This window comes from Lytechinus pictus, chromosome 9 (genome assembly GCF_037042905.1).
Source record: "Lytechinus pictus isolate F3 Inbred chromosome 9, Lp3.0, whole genome shotgun sequence".
NCBI lineage: Eukaryota > Metazoa > Echinodermata > Echinoidea > Temnopleuroida > Toxopneustidae > Lytechinus > Lytechinus pictus.
This window is the reverse complement of record NC_087253.1, coordinates 12,643,620-12,669,826: the sequence shown is the minus strand read 5'-3', so window position 1 is coordinate 12,669,826 and position 26,207 is coordinate 12,643,620. Positions and strand designations below refer to the sequence as shown.

The 26,207-nt window shown below is 38.2% G+C and overlaps 1 protein-coding gene across 1 annotated transcript in view; it reads left to right on the top strand.

The window, feature by feature from the left end:
* Nucleotides 1–15,444, top strand: part of LOC129268267 (remodeling and spacing factor 1-like) — a 28,953-nt gene extending 13,509 nt beyond the window's left edge. The window contains exons 8-13 of the mRNA XM_064104717.1: nucleotides 3,417–3,732; nucleotides 4,474–4,653; nucleotides 7,221–7,378; nucleotides 9,149–9,209; nucleotides 9,511–12,191; nucleotides 12,846–15,444. Coding sequence (XP_063960787.1) covers nucleotides 3,417–3,732; nucleotides 4,474–4,653; nucleotides 7,221–7,378; nucleotides 9,149–9,209; nucleotides 9,511–12,191; nucleotides 12,846–12,944 — 3,495 coding nt within the window. The 3' untranslated portion in view covers nucleotides 12,945–15,444. The remainder of the gene's footprint in view (nucleotides 1–3,416; nucleotides 3,733–4,473; nucleotides 4,654–7,220; nucleotides 7,379–9,148; nucleotides 9,210–9,510; nucleotides 12,192–12,845) is intronic.
* Nucleotides 15,445–26,207: the final 10,763 nt, after the last annotated feature.

Below are 26,207 nucleotides of genomic sequence, written 5' to 3'. Positions count from 1 at the left end.
TTGCATCTATCAGATTGTGATGTCAAATGTTGAATCAAGATGTAACAAAAGCGCATTGTTGTGACATTAGGCATGGCTGCTTCATTACCAGATGTAATAGGCCTCTAATAGCGCATTGTTAGCACTAACAACATTTCTGTGCGGCCTGTCCTCATATTTTCACTGTAATTTGTTAAAAGTGGTAAATGAAACCTCAAGGCCCTGTAACATACAGGGACACAATAGGGGTAGGAAATACATGTAATATTTTCATTTTTAGGGGCTATCTTTTTTCCACATTGGGGCGATTGCAGAAATTTGGGGGCTATTTCTTTAATTTCAAGAGCTACTTTTCAGGGGCAACAAGCAATTATGCAGTAAGTGCAAGTATCATTCTTCCATAGTTAGAATATTAATTTACTAAATAATCTTGAATATTTGTGACAGATCTTGGGGCTACTCTACAAAGAATGGTTGACCAAAGCATCATTTTGTGGGAAGTTTTGGGGCGATGGGGGCTGTCACGAGGGCAAAATCGCCCATTGCCCTCGGGTATTTTGTACACTGGGTGTGTAATCAGTATTTGAAATTGATGGGCAAGTATAACCAAAGTACAGTATGCAAATGCTTGTTTAGTTACAGTGCACAGTCCATCCTGTGGCCGAAATTGCGCATGATAAACAGATTCAGTCAATATCTATCGTTAGAATCATAATCTCCTTCCCTCACTATTGCTGTGATTACAATCTGGGTTTCGTTTCATGAAAGGACTAGTCGGGTGTTCTATCCAACAGTTACCATCTGAACCGTGCTTCCCAGCCAATCAAAATCAAGGAAAGCAGCTGTCTGATCTGACAACCTTTGGACAAAAATGTTGATGAAATGCCCCCCCCCCCTTGGTATTCGTGAATACCATAATGGAAGCATAATTGTATCGTTATTATGACATGTTTCACAGAAATCACATGATTATTCTCAAAGTTAAGATCTCACACAAAACCAGGAGAGTTTCTGTTGTTGTGTTGCTGAGATGTGCAATTGGCTATTAAATATACATGTACACATTGGCGGCGGAAGCCCCCCCCCAAAAAAAAGGGTTATCAGCCTAAATTTTTAGGGGGGGACCACCCAAAAAAAAAAAATTTAGGGGGGATCGTCCCCCCCCACCTCAAATTTAGGGGGGGACAGGTTCCCCCCGTCCCCCCCGCTTCCGCCGCTTATGCATGTACATGTAAAACTCATCTGACCATTCGTGCCTGTATGAATTTTTTTTTTTTTTTTGCTTTCTAAACATGGATGGGAGAAATGGAGCATTAATCTATTTAAAGGCAGTAGTAAATTGTTCAGAATGAAAACAAAATGGCTTTTATTTTCATTGATATTGACCTCTTGAGACACTAAATGAAAATAAAGTGATGAATTGAATAGCAAAATCGACTGCGCGGCCATGATTATTATTATTTGTTGTGCTTTTTGCAGCATTGTTGACATCCTTGAGTGCGCTACATACATGTAGCACTGGCGTAAATCCGTGTTGATGGGTGGGGGATGACTGAAATATTTTGGCTTTTTTTTTTTCAATCATGTTTTTAGATATGCAAGGAATTGTCATTGATATGTCCACAGTGGCGTACCGTGGGTCACGGCATTGGGGAGGGGCGGGGCACCAGCAAACTGTTTGAATCACTGAGTGAGCGCGCTCAGTTGCCAGTTATACTGACCTAAATAGAGACATTTTCTGGACAATGTCATTAAACGGATATGCATCTCACTGATCAAATAATGCGAGCACGAAGCGCGAGCTGAATTTTTATATTCACACCTAAAAAGAGACATTATAATCAAATTTGTGTAATCATGATAGGTACCTGTCTCGCTAAACAATACGAGCGCGAAGCGCGAGCTGAAGTTTTCGTATATTTTGACCCCAAACAGCGAGATTTTGAGGAATATATTTTAGGAATCCATTAAGAGTATGCATATCTCACCATAGTCATCTAATGCGAGTGCCAAGCGCTTGCTGGTTTATAAGAATTACATCTGAACACATGAAACACTTTTTGTAGTCATTGCAATCATGATCATAGGCGGCGGAAGCGGGGGGATGTGTCCCCCCCCTAAATTTGAGGTGGGGGGGACGATCTCCCCCTTTTTTTTTGCTTGTCAAAAAATGTTGGTGGTCCCCCCCTAAATTGTTTGGCTTCCGCCGCCAATGATCATGATTATCATATGCATCTCATGCATCAAATATTGCGAGCGCGAAGCGCGAGCTGAAAATTTAGATAATTCAGACCTGAATTGGGGCATTCTCAGGTTTCTTTGTAGGAATTAACTAGGACCATACGTATTTCAATATCCAAATGATGCGAGCATGAAGCGCGAGCTCAAAATTTTTGATATTTAGATCAGAAGAAGGGAAATTTTAAGGACTTATTTTAGGAATTCATGAAGAGCAGACATATCTCACCAATCCACTAATGCGAACGTAATCACGGACAGGAAATGTTTCATATATACATGTACGAAGACCTAATAACATGGGGCAATCACATTTTGAGTCAAGAAAAAGAAACATATGTCACTACATCAAACAATGATAACTCAAGTGCTAGGAAATATATTTGGTATATTGACTTGAAGACGGGATGTTTCAGTACAACAGGATTATATATCTCGTTAACAGACAATGCAAGCACCAGGAACAATGAATACGTAGGCCCTGGGCAAATTATGTTTCATGAAGTTATGATAAAAATGTTTCTTATGTAATATAACATAACATAATTATAATATAACATTATAATGAATAATATTTTCTTCTTTCCCACTATACGCTTCTCTTCCTTTCTCCCTCTTTTCTCCTTTTCCCCTTTTCCCCGTTTTTTTTTTTTGGTCAGCCGATGGGGGGGGGGGGGGGGGGGGCACGTGCCCCCCATGCCCCCCCCTGTAGTTACACCACTGTATGTTCATATGGCAAATACCCCTCCAATATTATTATCTTTTTTACCCCATGATGGTTTAATGGTTTTATTAGAGATTACATTAAAAAAGAATTGACATTCCATCTTAATCCCTTCCCAAAGACCCCAACATTGATGAATTGGAAGAAACAGGAGTTTCTCTTCAATGTTATAATAAGGACATAAGTATTTCGTTTGGAAATGGTGAACTGGCTCTTTATTTGCATTTTATGATTCAATAATATTGTTTTATTTGTTAAGCGGTATTTCAGGAAGAATTTTCACCAATAAAACAATTATCTCTTGTGATTTTTTTTTCCTTTCTTTCGTAAAAAGTGGGGGATGTTTGTACAGGCCATCCCCCCCTCCTCGAAAAGTGGGGGGGATATATCCCCCCCATCCCCCCCGGGATTTACGCCAGTGCTACATAGTCACTATACACATTCACCTGTGCCTTATTTGTGTTATTTTTGACAGGAGAGAATGAAGTCTCTTGCGGAATACGAAGAGGTGCAGAAGAAAGAAGCAGAAGAAGCGGTTCGGAAGATATCCCTGCGCAGGAGAAATAGAAGACAAGGGGAGTATACAGAGGAAGCGGATGAAGAAGAAGAAGAAGACGAGGAGGAAGATGAGGAAGAAGGAGAACAAGATGAGGAGCAGGAGGAGGAGGAGGTCGAGGGAGATGAAGAGGAAGAGGAGGAAGAAGAAGAGGAGGAAGAAGACGAGGAAGAGAAGAAGAAGAAAGAGGAAAAAGCTGGAAAGAAAAAACAAGCTGCCAAGGAGGAGAAAAAGGGTGAGTATTAAAATCATCTGAAATTCAAGATATAAATGCCATGTACGCCATCACCATGGTTTCTGACCAGGATAAGATTAATCAATAATCGATTTCAGGTTAGATGAAATTTACATTTATTGTAATTAATAGGGCTATTGATGACTAGTTAAATTGAGTTGAAGTTTTTTTTACCACCTAAGCTATCACAATACTATGCTATCACCCAGCTGAAAACCAAAGAAGAAAATATCAGTAGCATGTTAAAAAAATCTGAGCCATATAAAACCGGTTGTAGAAAGGAGAAATGAATTCAGGATAAAAGGAGGAGGAAGAAAATAAGAACTTTGTTGGGGACTCTTTTGCGATCATAAATTGCTTAAAATAATTCCATTTAACCAGCAAAAGTAAAAGAAATCATACATTTATGATTTTTTGATGAAAAACAGAATTTGCGTGGACTTTGTTTATGGAATCATGTTTTTGAGCACTTTTGGGTTTGACAGGCGCCGCATACCCGGGCATCGCAAATTTGGTCTCAAAAGATGCGCAAGACTTGAGAGTTAACTGTCAGTGAGCGGTGCGCTAAAAGAATGTGGCATGGCGGCGTGTAGTGACAAAATTTGTGGAGGGGGTCAAATTGACCCCCCCCCCAGATAAATAAGGGTTAACATCTCAAATCCTTCACATGTACCAACTCTGCTAAAATCCCATAAGTTTGTGAAAGCAGACTAACATTCTCTTTTTCCTTTCTTCCAATAGAACAAGATTTACGTGCCAGACTGCGTGCAAAGAATGCATCCCCTGAACCGAGCTCCGATGACCCGACCTCGTCGAGCTCCGTACCCTATGACCTCGGCTTTGGCAGGACGACACGGAGCAGCAGGAGCCAGGTCCAAGCGGAACAGGAACAGGAAAAGCTCAAGAAAAGCTTCGCAAAAGGTGAGGAAAGTATGGTGTGACAAGATAGTGCCACAGTCGGAAATATGTATTTGGGACTGGGGTGATTCCTCCCCAAAATGCTCAAAAGTGCCCGCCAAAATTAAAAAAAAAGCCCTGGAAAATCCCTTTTCACTGCAATGTTCAAGGCCTGGTGCCACTGGCCGACGTACACAAAACATATTCATAACGGATACAGCAGACAAGCAAACTTTTGGGCTGGCTCCATCCGTTTTCATCCGCTACAGACAATGGACAAAATGGGCGAACAATGAAATCATAGTCGACGGATGCTTGATGTAAATAGAGCGTATGAAACACGTATGCAAAGAGTACATAACGGATACGTTAACGTTTTCCAACGGATGGCAAGATTCTTTTCCGTTTACACCCTTTCTGCATCCATCCCAAGTGCAGTGGGACCAAGCCTTAAGCTTATTTAATGTTGCAGATTTAGACAGAAAAAGAACCTGAAAATGAAAAAAAAAAAAATTTGCCTGTGCATAACAAAACTGTCTCCAGTCTGAGTAAATCTATTTTGTTGTTCCTTATGTCTGTTTGTAGTCGGGTTAATTGGTGTGACTTGGGTGTATAATCTAACTGCTTATTTTGCATGATTATCGTTTGGCGCTGAACAGTCCTGAGCCCAGGGTGACCAGACGTCCCGGTTTTCAAGGGACAGTCCCGCATTTCAATAATTTGTAGCGTCCCATACGACCCATCCTTAGACGCCATTGTGTCCCATATTTCACGATTTCAAACACTTTTATATGAGAATATTCAAGCATCGCAATTTTTGTCTCACCTGCGAAGCAGAGTGAGACTATAGGCGCAGCTTTTCCGACGGCGGCGGCGTCAACACCAAATCTTAACCAAAGGTTAAGTTTTTGAAATGACAGCATAACTTAGAAAGTATATGGACCTAGTTCATGAAACTTGGCCATAAGGTTAATCAAGTATTACTGAACATCCTGCATTAGTTACAGGTCACATGACCAAGGTCAAAGGTCATTTAGGGTCAATGAACTTAGACCATGTTGGGGGTATCTGATGAATTACCATCATACCTTTGAAAGTTTATGGATCTGATTCATGAAACTTGGACATAATAGTTATCACGTATCACTGAACATCCTGTGCGAGTTTCAGGTCACATGATCAAGGTCATTTAAGGTCAATGAACTTTGGCCAAGTTTGGGCTATTTGTTGAATTACCATCATAACTATTAAAAGTTTATGTATCGGATTCATGAAACTCAGACATAAGAGTAATCAAGTATCACTGAACATCCTGTGCTAATTTCAGGTCACATGACCATGGTCAAAGGTCAATAAACTTTGGCCATGTTGGGGGTATCTGTTGAATTACCATCATAACTTTTAAAGTTTATGGATCTGATTCATGAAACTTGGACATTATCAAGTATCACTGAACATCTCATTCGAGTTTCAGGTGACATGACCAAAGTCAGAGGTCATTTAAGGTTTTTGAATTTGGCCATTTTGGAGGTAATTATTAGATTGCTGTCATAACTTTCAAAGTTTATAGATATAGTTTATAAAATGTGGATATAGGGGTAATCGAGTATCACTGACAAGTCTTAGGTCGCATGATCAAGGTCAAATGTCAATTATTGTCAATGAACGTAGTATATGAATGGTGTTTTTTGTGAATAATTATTTTATAGTAGTTTTCAAAGTCAGCACTGCTATATTTAATCGCGCGATGCAGGTGAGACTGCCAGAGGTGCTCCTCTTGTTTCTCTTAATATGCTCAGTAGCAAAATAGGAAAAGGATGAAAATATATCTTTTTTTGAATATGTTAAATCAATATGCCAATGTCAAAATCTTATCACAAAATTTTTGCTTGCTCACTTCACTTGCTTGATTTAAAAGAATAATAACTGTACCCTCTATGCCATGTAAAACCCTCTGAAAATGTTTGGCTTATCATTCTTATTACGCAACTGATCTGATTCCATATTTCGACTGCCCAAATCTGGTCACCCTGCCTGATACATATTTGAGGATTATGAAATTCACACAATCAAGTCAAGAGTATATAAGCACGGAAATGGGCGAAAGAATCAGAGTTTTGCTCAGACACTTCTCTTTGGAAGTAATCCGACCCTCTTTATATGGAAGCTTCATAAAATATTTTGTCTTTGTCTTTGCTCGATGGCAGTGTCTGTGATACAAAGGGCATGTGAAACTGCCTGGATGTTTTTTTTTATAATAGTTTCTTTCGTTTTGGCTTCATTTATTCGAAAAGCAAGAGTCAACATCTCTTGATCGGGTATACCAGTTATGAATGTGTCGTCTGCGTATTTTATCATTACACGATTTTCACCTGTGTAGACTCAGTCATTTGTATAAATTGAAAAAAGCACTGGGGATAGTATGCAGTCCTGTGGTACACCAGTGCTGGTGACACGAACATTCAAGTCTAAATGGGGGAGCATATGGGTTGGACGTACCAAAAAGTTGATATATCATGGTATTTGCCCTACATATTCAATGTGTCTCCCAACAGCTCTTATACGTCATTGTTCTTTCTCTATCTCTATAGTGCTAGATACCACAAAAGCCCACTACGAGGCATGGCCGTTTATCGATCCGGTGCAGGAGTCTTACGCTCCCAACTATTACAGCATCATCAAAGTCCCTATGGATATCGCCACAATGGATCTCAAAGTCGAAGAAAGGATGTACCACTCCATCAACGACGTAAGACGCAATATTTATTCAACTGTTATTAAGCTGGTTATATTTTATTTTCAAATTGGCAACATTGGTATTTTTTTTCTTTTTCGAAGTGGAAGAAAAATTATAACATTCCATCAACAATGTAAGAGCATATTTCTTCAAATGTTATGTATTTCTCAAATCGGCACCATTGTTATTTTTCTCTCAATTTTTTCACGTCAGTTCTCAAAGTTGAAAAAAGAATATAGCATTCCATCAATAATGTAAGATATGATATTAATTTTAACTGTTTGATGTTGGTTAGATTATATTTCTAAACTTTGCAACGTTTGTCTATTTTCAATCTGAAATTGGAAGAGAGAATATACCATTCCATCAATGATGTAAGACACATTTTTTTTTGTTTTCATTTGTTTATTTGGGGGGCATTGTAGTGAAAGATCAAACCTTTAATTTATAGAATTTGACAAACATTCTTAATCTTTATGTAATTGGACAAACTCCAAACAATTTCTACACCACTTTTGTCATTCGTTCATGAACATATCAAGCATAAAATATGATTATACAGTATATGTATTGTCGTTGTTATATATTTTGAACAGTATAACAAATTGGCATAGTCACCCTCAAAGTTGTCATTTACTTGAACAATTGGCCACTTGCTTCATTATGTTAACCCTAAAAGGACTGGGCTATTTGAGACGTATTGAGGACTGGGGGGGGGGGGGCCATGATGGCCCCCCCTTCTGATCTCGGCCGTCCTTCGCGCAATCGCGCCGAAATTTGGCATGCACATTCTTTACCACATAAACTACAAGCTAGTGTAAAATAAATTCCTGAAAATTGTTATTTTTTATTATTATGAATAAAATATGCAAATTTATTCATGAAAAACACTACTTGCATATTTAACACCCTTTTTCAATTCAAATTTTCTTCTTTTTTTGCAGATGTCTTGTTTTTGATCTAATTTTAAGGTTTCCACAAAGAAAAATTGCAAAAGTCAATTTTTTTCCTTACGTATTTCTTTGTTTTTAGAATTTCTTATGTATTTCTTTGTTTTTTCATCTTTTGTTTTTCATTGTTTTTTTCAATGGAAATTATTACAGACCATTTAATAAATAAATTAAACCCTCAATTAATTCAGCAGACCAATTAGTATGATGAATAATCACACTTTTATGAATTTCATCTCCCATAGACTTTGTACACAAAGTATAAAAATGAGCCATTTTCGGCATGACATTGCATCGTAAAAAGTCATGTGACGTCGCGCGGGTATACCCGTATGTCACGAATTTGGTATCAAAAGTTGCGCGGGACTTCAAAGAAAAAAGTCATAAAATTTTGCGGTGCTATCTCTTTGCGTTTTGGAAATATCGCGCGAAGCATCGAGGAGGGGGGCCATCATGGCCCCCCCCCCCAGTCCTTTTAGGGTTAATGTTCCTGTATCATATAACATTTGCAATATAACACTGTTGTATTAGGCAACATATGTCAAAAGTACCTTTATGACTAATTGGAAACATTAGCATTCTTTCAGAATCAAATTTTCCTCATAAAGTACAAGTAACTAGAAATAATTAAAAAAATGAATATGATGATTTTAATATTACCCCTGCGTAGCAAATTTCAAGATTCTAGTGAGCATTTATTAAGTGTATCATCAGATACCATTACCAATCTAATTGAAATGATAAGATTTAACCGTTATCCATAATTTCCCTCCTTGCAATTGTCATTTTATTAGTTAATTTTTTTTTCATTTCCCTTTCTTTCTCTTAACAGTTTGTGAATGATATGGACCTGATTTTTCAGAACTGTGTTCAATACAATGGAAGAAAAAGTGGTAAGTATTGTCTAGTCAAAGTGCCAAACTGGGAGCCCAGTTATATATTTTTGTCACAACTAATCGGTGTCAAATAGCATACTTTGCTAAAATAATGCAACACAGAGAGTTAAAAGGATAATTTGTTATTTTTTCCAGTAATATAAGAAAATGCTGTTACTTTCTTGTTATTTCTACTTTATGACTCCTTTGATATGCTTTTGCTTTTTCCCATTGATTCACATTATATTATATTTAAATGTACATGGAAAGGTACAACCTTTCCTTATAGTGTTGTTTTTTAATGCTTTGTTTTTTCCAGAATATACACTGATGGCACGCAAGGTAGAGGCTTGTTTCCGACGGGCACTCAAGAAGCAGTTCCCAAATTTCCGGAAGAAGAACGCCAACTGCCGACCTGTGCCCAAACCTGTCTTTACCGACTCCCAGGATGAAGGCGAGACGGATTCGCAGAGTTCCTTGGACAACAGGTTCTCTAAGAAAAAGATGGCCCGAAAGAAGTCAGAGGAGAATGATGGAGAGGGGTTGGAGGAGAACGAAGAGGGAGATGAACAGGAGCAGGATGATGATCAAGAAGAGGATGAGGAGGAAGAAGAGGAGAAGGAGAAGAAGAAGGAAAAGAAGGAAAAGAAGGAGAAGAAAGAGAGGGTCTTTGAGGAAATGGTAGCGTCATCTTCAGACCCTAGTCCTTGTCCAAGCCCGGCTTCCTACCACTCTGAAGACTACGCAGAGCTTAAAAGCTCCAAATCATCCTATCCCAGCCTCAGGGCACCCCAGAAATGGAAAGAAGATGATGACGATGGGGATGATGAGGAGGAAGATGATGATGATGACATTCCTGAATTGGAGGAAAAATCTGTCAAAAGTGTCCTGGACAAAAAATCAAGCGACGGAGCGAGAAAAGTATCGTCCTCTCCCTCCAGAGAGGAATTAATTCTGAGCGAGGATGAGGATTGTAGTAAGAAAAGTGCCAAGACAAATATTAATAAAGTTGGTTCCTTGAGTGGTGCAATAAGTGGTTCAGGATCGCCTGAGAAACCCTTCGGGACAGAGCCAAGACCGGGACCATCATACATGCCAATATCATCGGCCCGCTACTCAGATAATTTCGAGAAACCGAGAGCGCATGTTCCTCCGATGGTTGCAACGCCTCTACGACAGAGTAATTCCGGTAACGTGAGCCATCAACCTAAACCGCTGGAGGTCGCTAACAGTGGGGAAGATAAGAATAGGTCACAGAGTTCTGTTCCTACTGATCAAAGGAAAGTGCCATTCTCGCCAACTTCAAAGACATCTCAGGACCCTGCATTACAGGAGATGTCGGGACAGTCAATTGCTGATAGGGGTATGGGAAAGACTGGATATTCTTCAGGAGATCAGTTGATGCAAAAGGGGGTTGTTCATCATGGAGTTGTGCAGGGACCAGAGCCTTTGGCTGTGCAACCAATAGTTGAAAGAAATACAGCTATACAGCATAATCGGTCTTACCAGGATATGATAGATCTCAATGCAAGGAGACCTCAGCCCCCGCCGCAGTCCCCTTGGTACAACACACATTCAGAACAAAGCAATAAATCATCAAGTGCAACGCAAGCTGTTCCACCCTTGATACAGGATGGAGCAGGCTCTCAGGGAACCATGCTGCAACAGCCACCAACAAGTGGCACTACTGAACAAAGAACCCATGAAATCATTCCAATGCACCATTCGGGTGATACGCAACAGCAAGGTAACTTGCCAAGTCATCACCAAAGTCATCATTCTCAAGGTCATCCACAAAGTCACCCACAAGGTCACCCTCAAAGTCATTCACAAGGCCATACTCAAAGTCATCCACAGAGTCATCCACAAGGTCATTTGCAAGGCCACCTTCATTCTTACCCTGGAAGTCAAGGAATAGGACGTCCATTGGATACTTCTGGCATGCCCTCACATTGGGGCATGCCTTCTAGGGATGTTGACCCCTCCCCTGCAAAACTCTGGCGACCTCTTACAGTAGACTCTCCATCAGTGCCTAGCCAAGGCCAAACCTCTCTCATGCACAAGGCCCAGAGTCCGCCTCAATACCCTCAGACTACTCAGAGTGTTAGCCAATCAAGTACAGCGCCCTCTCAGTCTGCCCAACAACAGGCTGCTCCTATGTCAGAAACCATGCAGAGGTTAGCATCACAGGGAAGTCCCAATGCCCATCATGGTAGCAGTACTACTGCAACAGAACTATTGCGCAGCATGGCATCTCCAACTCAAGGAGCAGCCAACTCTACCAGGCCTTCTCAAGATGTTTCCAATCCCCCGACTACCCAAACCAATTCCCTCCCAGATGATGCTTCTAGGCCCAGCAACTCTTTTAAGCTACCATCCCACAGTCCTATGCCAAATACCATTCCTTCTGGCTACCCTAGCTACATGCCCACTCAAAGGGTACCAACTCCAGGAATGCCACCAACTATAGGAACTCCAACTTCAGGACTAGATCCAACCACCTACCCAGGATACAGTGGACAAGTGGTTCCAGGTCGCAAGGATAGCATTTTTGATCCAATGAGAACTGGCCACACCTCCCCGTTCCCAACCACACCCGGTCCCAAGCCGGACATCTTCAACCCAACTGGCCGGTTGACTCCTGGAGGTATCCACCCTTCTCTGTCATCACACCGATCATCGGCTTTCAACCAGCCCCAATCTGCACTATATGCAGGCCAATTCCACTCCATACCTGCCAGTCAGACCCTGCCATCATCCTACCCTGGTCTCAGCTCTCCTTCCCACCTACGCAGTCTTCTCCAAGGGCGTCAGGGAGCCATCCCTGACGCCATGGCTCGGGTGGGCCAGTCTGATGTCACCATGCTGCAGAGGCACCCTTACCTTGATCAGTCAGCGTATGGGGGTTCCCCAGGGATCGATCCTAGGTACTCTATGTACCCCCAGCAGTACAACCCACGGATGCCACAGCAACCCATGGGATCCAGCGTACCATACCCGGTGAGGCTTCACTGCATGTTAATTCACTTCAACTGAATTCATTTATTTTGTTTTGATTTAATAAGTTCTCTGATCTGGAATTAAATTGCTTTTTTACTTGGGCATTCTTTATTCATTCATTAAGTAATTACAGGTATTCAAAAAAGCCTATGGGAATGATATAATAATATAAAAATGTTTCCTCAATCTCAAAACAGGCCCATTATGCTTCTGCGAACAGTAGGTGGTTTGCTAGATACATTGGGGGATTTCTAGTTCAGTGTTGATCTTTTGGTGTTGGTGTTAGGTCAATTCTAACACGAGTATAACACCAAGCATAAAATAGAGATTGTCCTGAAAAGTCACTCACTAGTTGTTGAGATGTCAATAGTGTGATCTGGATCAGTTTTACAAACTCAGAATAGGTTTTGGAGCTAGGGGAAGCAATCCAAAATGTCAACACCAACACCGAACGTGAAATCACCCATTATATTTGCCTGTCAATCCATCCATATTTTCCATTTCAAGCCCCCTCCCACCTTTGATTTTCAGATCATTCATCCTGTTGATAGGTACAAAAATGTAGGTGTGTTTGTTGGACCGAAGTCAAATAAAGTTCTAGTGACAGTTATCTGATCAACCCCACCCCCTTGTTATTTCATTTTTTTTCTGTAGGTTGGTAGCAGTAGCTCCTACTTTTCAGGGCAGGCCCCTCACCCTCAAGGCTACCACTCCATCAACCCATCTCATGTACCACCCGGTTACAGGCGATGATATGCTCCATCCTCGAGAAATGGTAACAGTCTTTCTATGAGGTAACATGCCTAAGAAGTACGTGTAACTACCACTCCACCAACCCATCTCATGTGACAACCTGCTATATGTGATGATGCACGCTATCCATGAGAAATGGTGACATTCTTTCATTGAGGTAACAGGTAGAGAGAGATTACCATTCAGTCAACCCATCTCATTTACCTAACAGCTATAGGTGATGATGCATGCTATCTCTGAGACACGACAACAATCTTTCATTGAGGTAACATGTCTGAAAGGGTGTGACAGTAGTCACTGATTCTCTGGCAATAATGCAGGTTATCGTTCTACAAATGGAATATCAGAATAGAAGAAGGCAAAAGATAAGGACGAGGAAGAAGAGGAGATATCAACGAGAACTAAATTATTTATCCTTGTTCCTCACTCACTGGCAATTATGTATAAATTATGTATTTTAGGTATTTATTGTCACTTTTTACCAGTGAGATTTTACATACATTTTAGAAGGTAAAGTTTGCTTCTCGGATTTGACAGCATTGTTTTTGTCAATTTGAAAATAGTTTGGCAAAGTTTAGTAGGGCAACGGAACTTTTACACAAAAGATATGTGTATCATGAATAATGTACATGCCTGTTAAAGAAGTATTCTTGAAGTATTTGAGCAAAACGTTCATTACACCTAAATCAAACAAATTTTCATCTTTTCACAACAATTTAGTTTTTACCTTGTGCGCTTCCACCTAGGACTCATTTCTGCAGGCTTCTTCAGACTAGCGCTGGTAGGGTAGTATCGGCTGGGCGGCAGTCCGTGAGAATGGGAATGCACGTAGTGGAAAGTTTTATTTTCCAGCGTCTCTGTTCTTGGAATCTGCCAGGTTCTTCTGGATGTGAATGGCCTCCCTGATCCATCTTGTTTATTAATTGTCATCTCTAGATAGGATTTGACTCTTATTCCAGTTTATTGTGCGATTCCTTTGGGCTACATGGTCACTAATAGATGACTTAGGGTTGACTCGGCCTCCTTCATTCTTGATCTTGTCCAATTCTCACGAACTGCCGTGCTGCCGATACTACGAGTCAGCGCTAGTCTCAAGAAGCCTGCAGAAATGAGTAGGCGAATGCTCACAAGGTAAAAACCAAAGCTTCACAACTATACATGTACATATAATAATACTTTGACAGTGGCGGGTGCCAATATACATGAAATTGTATATACAGAATCTGTATCGATATTCTGTAGTTGTCTTTCAGTCGTAATAGAGTAAAAAAATAAAACTTTTTCTCGTGACATTTCTCAGTATTTCTATTCTTGATTGTAGACTCACTTGATAATATTGTTATTATTATTGTATTTATTCAGCATTTTCATGTAAAATATTTTAAAGCCAATCATGTTCATGATTTATGAACTTCTTTTCCTATTTTTGACATATATGCGATTTTCCTTTTCATTTTTTATGTGAATCGGTAGATCTTTTTAGAATGTTCAGATATGCAGTACTACAGTTCGTTGTTTTAAATATATAGTATACTTGTTCCCTTTTTTCTAGAGTGCAAGGTTTTGATAAGGAAACCCTTATTGTATTTAATAGGAACTGGAAATTTATTACAAGCCTTCAAAATCTAATGTAGAAAAAAATGTAGATTGAGTGTAGCTTCAGACAGCAATGTGTTGTTTATTGAGAATTTGAATATTTATGGTTTTAAAGAGCATTATTTATTGATTTTTTTTTAATGTGAAAAACCAGACTGCATACATTGTATATTGCCAAACTACCACTCAAGTATGCAGTCTTTGAAACAAAGGTTTCTTTTTTTAGAGAGAGATTGTATGTACAGATTTTGCTTGGTATTTTCAATATTTTTAATGTAATATTTACATATCAAGAGTGCTCTGTGCACACTTTTCGTGTAGTTATTTTTTCATCCCGTGTTCATTATTGGGGCATGTATCTTCACTGTTTGTCCCATGTACTGGAATTCACGTAAGCAGACTAACTCCAACTCTCAGCAGAAACATGCGCAAATGAACATGTATATCAAGAGTGTATGAAATTTCAGATCTTAACACTGGAATCCTTTCAACTATGGCAAAATTTGACTTTGAATATATAAATAACATGTGTTTGCATATTCTGGTCCGAGAAATTGCTTTGACCTGAGGCGATCGCTTATTTTATGCAGAGTCTTTGTTAGTGACACGACTGTTAGAGGTTATATACTATTCATTAACAAGTTTTTGCAAGGAAAGAAAAAGATATATAGATAATTCAAAAACTTTTTTTTTGTAATTCTTGCCACAAGTTTGTATAACGTAAACTTTTTTGCATGTTGTGTTTGCCAGTTGCCACAAAATGTGCAGTAATTTAATTATGGAATATTGTTGATGGTAATAAGTTATGGGGGATACATGTACATGTAAATTTCAATGATACTGCCTAAATAAATCATGTAATATTTTGGCAATGATTGGAATCAATTAAATGACTCTGTAAAGTTACTGAATAACTTCTTATAACGTTTGCACGAAAATATGCAAATGTAGGCAGCACCCCCTCAAAATCTTGTGCAGTAATTTAATTATGGAATATTGTTGATGGTAATAGGTTATGGGGGATACATGTGAAATTTTAAGTATACTGCCTGAATAAATCATGTAATATTTTGGCAATGATTGGAATCAAATGACACTGTAAAGAAAGTATGCAAATATAGGCAGCACCCCCTAGAAATCTCGTAGGTATGCTAATTAGTAAATCCCCTTTTTTTTTACTTGTCAAATTCAAACCAGCACCCCCTGGTAAAAATTGTTCCCAGGTCCCTGAGTGAAAATTGCCATCACAGATAAATACACGTGGGACAGCACATTTTTTTATTGCTAGGATAAGGACCCGATGTCTGACTCGAAATCGCATGCTTATTTTGTGAATTTCTGAGCTATTACATTTTGTCCAGAACCCTCGGGCACATTTTTGATTTCTTTATTTCATACAGTATACAGACGTTTTGGTGGTCATTTGATTCTGTATGAACTCGTGTTTAAATTGTTAGCACAACTGGGCCCCGTCTTACAAAGAGTTGTGATTGATCCAATCAATCACAACTACATGTATGGACGGCCAGCAACGTCAACATCTATTATGAATGTTTGTTCGAAATATTTTCTAACTATGATGAATATTCATGCATTCCATTTTTTGTTGTTGAAATTTCACTGTGTTTCTCTTTGTTTACAAAGGACATTGTGCAAATTTCCTGTAAGAAAATTATGACACTGATGGATTTCCATAGAGTTACGATTGATTGGATCAATCGTAACTCTTTGTAAGACGAGGCCCTGGCATCCATCTCTAAAATGAGCTGTTACTGCTTGTAATACAACCGTTATCAGCATTATTGAATAAATATGGATTCCTCATCATTAGTAATAATCTCATACCACGGCACATAAAGTATAGATCTTCCATTCAAATGCAATATTATAATTAATCTTCCATTTTTGTTCCTATAGTATGGCAAATATTTCACTTGGCTATACTGTAGTAGGTTGTCCGGTTGGCCCCTGTTAACCCATTGCCTACTGGAACCGGATGATCCGTTCACAATATACAAAGGGTATGGGAATTACAGAATCCAGTAGTCAACATATTAACAGGAAGGTACCTTTCCAAAAGTCAACAGCGAGGGAGACACACAAATTCCCCAGCTCTGTACCACGTCTTACAATTGTAAATGATTCCCTGTAGACATGTGTGTTAAAACAGCACTTGAGAAAAATCATTAAAATAAGAAGGATGAAATTAGAGGGACTAATGTTTACTACCAGTGTATAACTGACATTTTATACATGTATCTGACCAGAAAAGAATGCGTCGACCTGCTCATTTTGGAAATACATCCACATTTATGACATCTCTAGTTGGGTTCTCATTCATCACCTAAAATGATACAATATCCTTAATTCTTTAACCAGTCAAATAGTTTCAAAAGTATTAAAGGGATTTCCCCCCCCCCCCATTTTGGCAGAGGCAGTTCAGTCTTTGCCTTTGCTACAATCAGTGTTAGATTGCACATTGTATGCGTGCATTATGTTATTCAGATTAAAAATCTTTGTAATGAGTTGAGTGGGATGAATATCTTTTGCCTTCCTGTTGTAATTAGACTCGTGACACCATGAACCATCTGGTTTTGGGCTGGGTTAGGGAGTGTGTGTGTCTCCCTCTATGTTGACTTTCGGAAAGTTCCTTTCTAACAGGGGCCAAACTAGAATGCTATTATGTCTTTGGCCGATATAAAATTTATTTCACCCAATGCATCATGGGTAGAGGAAAGTTTAGGGTTTCCACGTACCAAACAGTATGTCGATATTGATGTCATTAATTTGGTTGAAGATATATGAAGTACAGTATTTGCCGAAGAAACATCTGCATTTTTACTCATATATGAAGAGCTCACTTGCAAAACGGGTTAGGTCCGTTTTTCATCAAATTTGATTTGTATGTCTTAATGTATAGATTTTTAGTAGCTCTATAAGATGATACCAAAGAAAAGTTGAAATTCCTATTAAAAAGTGAACTAAAATGGCAAAGAAAAATCACTTTTTTTTTCAAAAGGGGTTAGGTCCACACATAATTTTTTTGGAAAAGAATATCATAAAAAATATGAAGACAGGTAGATTTCTTTTATACCCAATTTTATGTTCACATGATAGGGTAATACATCATGACAATTTAGTTTCTCATAAGAATATTGCAATAAGTGAGAATAAAAAACATGGTTTTTCTTGCAACTAAACTCTTCATATGATATTCAAGAGTGTGAGAATTGGTACTTTAGATATTCGAATAGCAAATCCATCCCCCAAATGTGGATTTTAATTAAAAGAGAGAAAAATCAAACAGGCATAGTGCTGATTATGTTAGTAAAATAGGGGGCCATTTCATAAAGCTGTTCGTAAGTAAAGAGTGACTTTAAGAACGATTGGTGATCCTTTCTTGTGTTAAAAGATATTCACCATTAAATGCTCATTGGTGATTATGTAATGTGTAAGAGGGCTTCACCAGTTCTTTAAGTCGCTCTTAACTTATGAACAGCTTCATGACACACCCACCAGATGTAAAATATAGTTTTTTATGGGGTGGACTTACATTTGCCTTCTTTGTAAGGGGTTAAAAGAAATTTGTAATCAATAGCAAGTCATTTTGGGCTTTCAAATCAATCATAAAATTTTCTTGCATTTCATTGAAAATTTGGCAATTATTCACTGGTCTGCATTTTGCAACAAGAAGTGTAAGTTGACAATTCTGATTGGCTACTGGTCAGTCTTTTAAATAAAACGTGATGTAAAAATGATCCTGATTGGCTGTTGCTTGTGTAATAGGGCCCAGGGGATTGGATGTATTGCACATTTGTAAGAACAGTTCTGATTGGCTACTGGTAAGTACTCTGAACCAAAATGTACATGTCACAATGATCCTGATTGGCTATTGCTTGTGTCATGGGACCCAGAGGATTGGGTCTATTGCACACTTGAAACAACAATTCCAATTGGCTATACATGTCACAATGATCCTGATTCGCTATTGCTCGTAACACTGTACCCAGATAAGCATATTTATTCACGATCTGGAAATATCCTTGTCGCTACTCTTGCCAGGACTGTTTCCATTCTGTGGTTGTAAATGATCTATTCCTCAAATTGACAATAAAATAATTGGTCAATTTAATTTAGCTTATACAGTAGTATATATGTAAACAATCTTGTGATGACTAAGAGGACATTTTTGGTTAATTGTCTTATTTTTATTTAAGATCTGTTTGATACATGTGTCAATCAATCGATCAGTCAAATTGGCAATGCCATCCATCTGTATTTTGATATTCATGTAATTTCTTAAAATTACACATACTGTCTGAAATTGTTATAAACTGTATGACCCGCAATTGATTGAGCATGTTGAGAATATGCCTAGAAAATATGTCAGTTTCATTGAATTTTTTTATTTTTTTATTTTGAAGCAAGTTTGGGGGTATCGAAGTACAGGTATGTTCTTATTTCAATACATGTACAAAATGGATAACGAGAGGACAGCCATTGTTTTCAAATTCTTGTCTTTCATATTGAAGGAGTTGCAGATTAAGTCATTATTTTAAACCAAATACCAGTATTTACACAAGGGAAGCTATATTTACACAGGAACTCCATTATTAATTGATTGAAAAATACTTGGTTGTTCATTTGTGACCTGTTACACCATGACCAGCAATAAGTCACCCCGAATGAGTTTTGGGATTTTGACAGAGCTTGATATAAAAGCACATCATAAATTTTAACGTGATATAAAACTTGTCAAAGTTGATGAATAATAACCTGGATAAGTAATTGAGTGATTGAACGTAGAAGAAAAGCACCGAGGACTCCAGAGAATGAGGGAAAAAAGGAGGTAAATTTTGGGTTCACTCAAGCATGGGATGTGCAATCTGTATTCTTGGTGAAACTTCCAAGTAGTCTTGAAAAAAGTGGTCATATGTCAAAGAAACTTATGCATCCTGTCTTGCATATAAACTTAACAACTAATTTTTTTGCAATATGAAGAGGATTTTTTTTTTCAGATAAATAGGTAATTTTCTATTTGTTACTTTTTGAAAGCCACCAAATTACTTTCTTTTTTGCTATTTACAGAGAAACTGCCCTGGTGACTTATTCCTGGTTTTGGTGTGTTGGGTAACATATATGATGAATACACCCAATTTTTTCAGTTGAAGGGTCTGTGAGCACATGGCAATTGGATGATATTCATATTTGCAACCCTATACCAGCTGGTCCAATATTGACTTTTAATTCGTCGTTTTGGGGAGAAAAAGTTACATTCTTTCTTTTTTCATGAAATCAGAGTTGAAAAAAAAAAAGACTGACTTAATTTTTTAACAGCCGATTTTTTATTATATTTGCATTTGTCAGACACTGGTATTGATTGAAATCTATTAGCTGGACGATCTTGATTATCGACCTATCCTCTTCAGGAAAAACAAGGGTTGAAATTGTCATGCTTTTTTTTTTTTTACATGAAATGGATTTTGAAAAGACTTACTGACATGATTTTTATCACAAAAACTATGTCTGCCCCCCCAAAAAAGTACTTCTTTGCCGTTTAAAAAGCCTAGAATTCTGTTATCATTATTAAAGAAGAATCTTCATCGTTAACCACGGATGATACAAACTCTATCAAAAGGGCGGGGGGGGGGGGGGCAATCAAATATATTGCTGTACACATGCATGACCGAAAAAAAAGTTTAAAGGGGTGTTTTTTTTTCAGTTTTGGATGCGGACCGCGCGTGTGCTTGTTAAGGGTATCAAAAAGACTGATTTAAAAAAGGGTGGTTTTGAAAGACCGGTCAATGGTCAATCACGGGCTCAAACGTATTTAGGGTGTGTTTTTTTTCCAAAGCTTATTTTTAAGACTAGCAAAACGTGTTAAGGGTATGTTTTTTCGCCAAGCTTTTTCCCCGGGTTTTTTCCGGGTTTTTTCCTAGTTTCTAAAAAGTGTTCGGGTCTACCCGATTGTACAAACCTTGTTTAGGGGTCATATTCTGGGGACAACATGTTTAGGGGCCAAAATGTGTAAATGAAGCCCGCAAAAATCTTGTTTAGGGGGTTATTTGCCCACAGAGAAAAAACTTGTTTAGGAGGTGTTTGGAAATAATTTGGTCACGCATGTGTACAGCAATACATTTGGCTGCCCCCCCCCCCTCGATCAAAAGTATGGAACATATGATATGAAACAATGGATGTGATCATGTTGATTAATATGTTTTAGTCTGCATTTGACTCGGAAAGAGGCTGTAACCTTAGCCAGTGAAGCCGCTAAAGCGTGGAAGATGTTTTCTCCCTTATTCCATTTTCTCGATACCATGCAATTCATATTGAGAATTGCATTTTGATAACAACACAAACTATCAGGGAGGCTCCATGCTACAAATATAGGCAATTTTCTCAACATTTGTCAACCTGTCCAAACGAACTAGGAATTCCAATTTGTTTTGTGATAATATTAAAGTACTACTGGGTCAGGTATTCATGTAAAAAATAAATGTCAACCAACAAAGATATGCCGTATGGGACATTTCTGAGTCCCATGCATGCATACAGCACACAACATTTCCACCTTTTCACCTTTATTTCACATATACCCTGTAGTCAACATATTTTGGCTGATTATCAGTTTTCCTTGTGACTATCCACTTTAACTGTATCATGGACAAAAAAGGAAATTTTATTGCATGTACGCATATTCACCTAAGAGACAAGAAAATTGTTGTTGAAATGTCCCATATGACACATATGGAACCTCCCGTCAAGACTTGAAATTATTTATGTGAAGAGTCATTTGTGTCACGAACAAGGGCAATCCGTCATTTCAAGAAATGGGATGAAGAAAACATTTCCATAGCCTACGTATGGCAGTGTATCCTATTGCCGGACACCTTTATTTCAGTGCTTTAAAAATGACAACTAGAGGAAATACAATCAAGAAAAATTCGCATTTGCTATTCCAAATATTATGAAAATTATGAATATGGTAAAATTATTTTATATTTACCAACCATTTTCTTTGCATCGCACTTGCCGCATACCCCTCCACGAAAAACAGTTATTTTCGTGCGTGACAAATTACATCATGATTCCGGACGCGCGCCGGACGGGTAAAGATATTCTTGATTATAATGATGTAAGAACAAATTTGTGTGATTTTTCTTCTTATATCATATCATAAGTAAATTCTAAGTTTTTGTTTGCTGTTTTTATATCGATTCTGAGCAGATGTTGGTAATAAATTCGTGTTTGATAACTTATTTTATTTTTTCTTGTTAGCTGCATGTTTCATGGAACTTTCCAATATTATGCTCATTCGTATCGTGAAACGACACTCATCAAGTTCTATCGATGCGCTGCCGATCGTCGACGGCTCTATACTCACGGTAAACCTCGCGCACGGGTACCTTGAGAAAGTTTCTAGCCGTCGACGATCACCCACAATACACCACACCTCATTCGATCGAAGGAGCGGACGAGATTAAAATTCGGCAGATCAGACCCATATTTCCGTTAGAAAATATATCAATTGTTAATGAAGCTATGTTATTTGATATTTTAAGCATTTTCTGTCATTTTAGAGATAAATAAGGTAAAAGTTTGATTTTTTCGCCTTGTTTTTGCAATCCTGTTCTATGTATTGCTCTGTGAAATTGAATTGCGGAAGTCTTTTACGGTACGAAATTGTTTTCGAACGCAGTAATATGCGCGTCCGGAATCATAGTAGTGTCCGGTAATACAATACGTGACTATACATGTAGTCGTCATACGATGGCTTGAATGTTCAGGGGGATGTTTCACAATGAATTAGATGTGACTCAAAATCATGCTGACGACGGGCACACATATAACGTGCAATCTTATTGGTTAATAAGCAGTAGCATGCATCCTCTTAGCACGATTTGACCAATGCTGTGATGCCTCTTATAAGGTACACATCTGGGGGGTGTTTCACAAAGATTTAAGTATGACTTAAATACCAAGTTGCGTACGGTATGAAAGGCTTGACCGCATTGGTCAGATCGTGTCTGTCATGAGGACGCGCACTACTGCGTGTCTATTAATAAGATCGCGCGTTCCATATCATGTACGCGTAGGCATTTAAGTGCGACTTAAGTCATACTTAAATCTTTGTGAAACTTCACCCCCCTGGACATGTAATTCATACGTCACTTTTTGTGAAACTCACCCAAGTGTGATAGCCCATTAATGACTATCATCAATCTTATCTCCATTCCTTTTGTTCATGTTTGAATACAGTTTTCTGTATCAATGTATGAGAATTCTTGTGGTTACAAAAAATGAATTAAGAAACAAAATAGGTTTTTATTTTCAAACAAATTCATATGTTTTTTTTTACAAATTGTCACTTATGATAATAAAGCAATATTGACTGGCCTCGGGGCGATACGACATATATCGCCCAAACTAGATTTATATCGCCCGAGTCGTAGACGAGGGTGATATCAATTTAGTGAGGGCGATATATGTCCTTTCGCCCCCAGGCCAGTCAATATTGCTATTATTAACCAAATCAGACATCTAGAGCAAAAATCGTTAAAATTTAGATATTTTAAATTTTAATAATGAATAAATTTTAATAATGAGAATCTAGTTTGTCATGTTGAGCAGACTTGGCCTTTGAACTACCATTATGACGTAATTGAAATGACGCATCCTTGGCCTATGGGGACGCAGTATCCAGCGTTGTCTCAACTTGATTACCATTGTGACGTATAGCACTGCGCGGTTCAATGACGCGTACAAAAACGCGTTGAATACCCGGATGTTAGCTCTGCTTTATTGCCCGCTATATTTCCGCGCATTTTCTCATTGACTTTCCTGAGCGGGCAATAAATTGGGCCCGTGGATAAACAATTGGAAATTTATTGACCGGCCATTCGATCCCAGTCTTAAGCAGGCAACAATGTATCAAAGTTGCCCTGCTCAGATGTCTGATACGGTTAATAATACTGAATAATAGTTGCATTTATACAGTGACGAATTATACTTTAATGTTTCTATGTGTTTAACATATTACCTTGTCATTGGATCCATCTCCACTCCCTGGGGACCAAAGTGACCAGGCAAGTGTTAATATTTTTTTATTACTGCACAAATGCCAATCTATCACAATCTCGTTCACATCCTAGCATTTCATACCGGCATTGAGAGTGACAAACCTGGATAAGTGCCTTGCCAAAGGACATGAGAGCGGAATGGGATTTGAACCCTAAACCCTTAAGATTAAGTGTCAAGTGACCGAACCACTACACCTCCCCTCATGTCTTTATATAAAAAAAAACACCAACCAAAATAAAATATCAAAATCCATGTTTGTATTGTTATAAGACAGTGACGGAGGGGAGGAACCCTACCACTGTTGGGAAGATTTTTAGATTTTTATTTATTTTTGGTAAATTTACATTTTTTCCTAAATGTTATGATTGTACATGTACCTGTAAATATATTGATCAGTGATATTGCTTTTATATTTGAACATCATCATTCCTGATGGTGCTGTATTTATGTAGAAGAGTAAATATGAGTAGGTCATATCGATGATGGAAGAAACTGTATAACAATGACAATATTTATTCATTTTACAGTGGATTTAGATCATTAAAAAGAGTGATGAACGTTGAATATTTGTCGCTTCCGACAATCGGCCGATAACTGCCAATGATATGTAGTTTCATACATGTACTTTAATAATAAACTGTTCTTAAATATTGGATCCATTATTTGTCAAATATTTGCATTTTATTTTACTTCGTCTACAAGTAATTTGTCTATTTCTCAAATAGTCTTAGGCCGGATCGAGATACACATGCGTCGGCTTGAAGCCGCCTCCAACGCCGGCTTTCGATCCGGCCTCAAGCCTGCAATTCCGGTGGTGTTACACATACGCCAGAAGTCGACAGAAACTGCTTTGACATTCTTTATCTTTCTTTCTCCCTCCCTCTTTATTTATTTCCTTCCTTCCTTCGTTCCTTCCTTCCCTCTCTCTCTCTTCTCTCTTTCTTTCTTTCTTTCTTTCTTTCTTTTCCTTCCTTCTTTCTTTTTCCTCTTTCTTTCTTTTCAAGGTTCAAGGTTCAAGGTTATTTATTCAAAACCAAAAAACATCACATCATAATCAAAATGGATATACATACAATGTAAATGAGTACATAGACATACATCAATTAGATTATAGCATAGACGAATTGGTTTTAGGACCCCTTTAAAAGCCAAACTTGTGAGTAGGGCCCTGAAATACTTATGATTATTAACATACAACAATACTAATCTACAAGATACAAAAGGAGAGACAAAAAATATATATATAAGGTTAAGATGCTAAAAATAGAATGGAAACTGTTACAGACACACATATATACACACACACACACACCCACACACAACCACATTCACCCACATATGCACATACTAAACATAAATTCTGAGTAGGTCATCAACTTAAATGCAAATACATCAACTTAAAATACGTATTGAAGGAAAATAATCATAATCTGTCAAGAAAGTAAGTTTTGGATAATCTTTTGTTCATGAAAAGAGTTTTACTATTTTTTATATCAACAGGTAAATTGTTCCACTCTTTAATACATGATATATGAAAGGAGGTCAGAGTGACATTTGTTCTCGCAAATGGCTGACGAATAAGATCCTTTTGACGTGTATTATAACTATGTATTTGTGAATTCTGAAGAAATAATTTTTTTAAAGTACATTCTTGGGGCATCGATTGTAGTTTGAACATGAACAATGCACAATTGAACGACACAAGTTCACTAAGTGGTAGCATTTTCAGACGAAGAAATAACGGAGTACTTGGATGTCTATAATTAGAATTTGTTATAAGTCGTATCGCCCTTTTCTGCAATACTCTCAATTTATCAAGATAAGACTTAAAAGTGTTTCCCCAGGCAACATTACAATATGTCAGATAAGGTAGAACAATACTATTGTATATTGTTATCAGTATCATTTCAGGTAAAATTGATTTTAACCTATAAATAACACCTACACTGCGAGACACCTTTGTGCAGACAGCATCTAGATGATTTTTCCAGGATAGGTGCTCATCGATATATAACCCAAGAAACAAAATATTTGCACTTGGTTCAACATCATGACCCCCTTTAGATATGAAGACAAGTTATACGCCCTGGAAGCTTTTTACCCTTAGAGCGGAAAATTATGCACTTGGTTTCTCCTTTCCCCTCTATCCTCCATTTTGCCAACTGGTATGTTGGGGGGGGGGGTATCACACTTCCCCCTGTAGCTAGTCTGCAGGCACAGACCCTGATTGAAACTTTGATCAGGAAGTGTGTCTCTACGCAAAGACTGGCACAAACAAAACTTGCTGTTTCAATTCTGAGCGAGAGGGCCTTCAGTACACAAGGCATGAGCAGGCTGCCCATTCAGACCCTTAACCCGGGTGAAGGGTTTGCACAGCAGACTACCCTGTAGCTATGGCCGTGGATGGGATAAAACACACTTCCTGGTTATTACACATGTCCTTCACGGTCAAGTTTAATGGTTAGGTCAGTCACAAAGAAGCTACAGGAAATTACTATCAACATTTTGAATGACTGGACTAATCACAAAGTGACATCCCCCTTGGGGATGTCCCGGTAAGTTTGGGTGTGTGTCTGTGTGTATCTC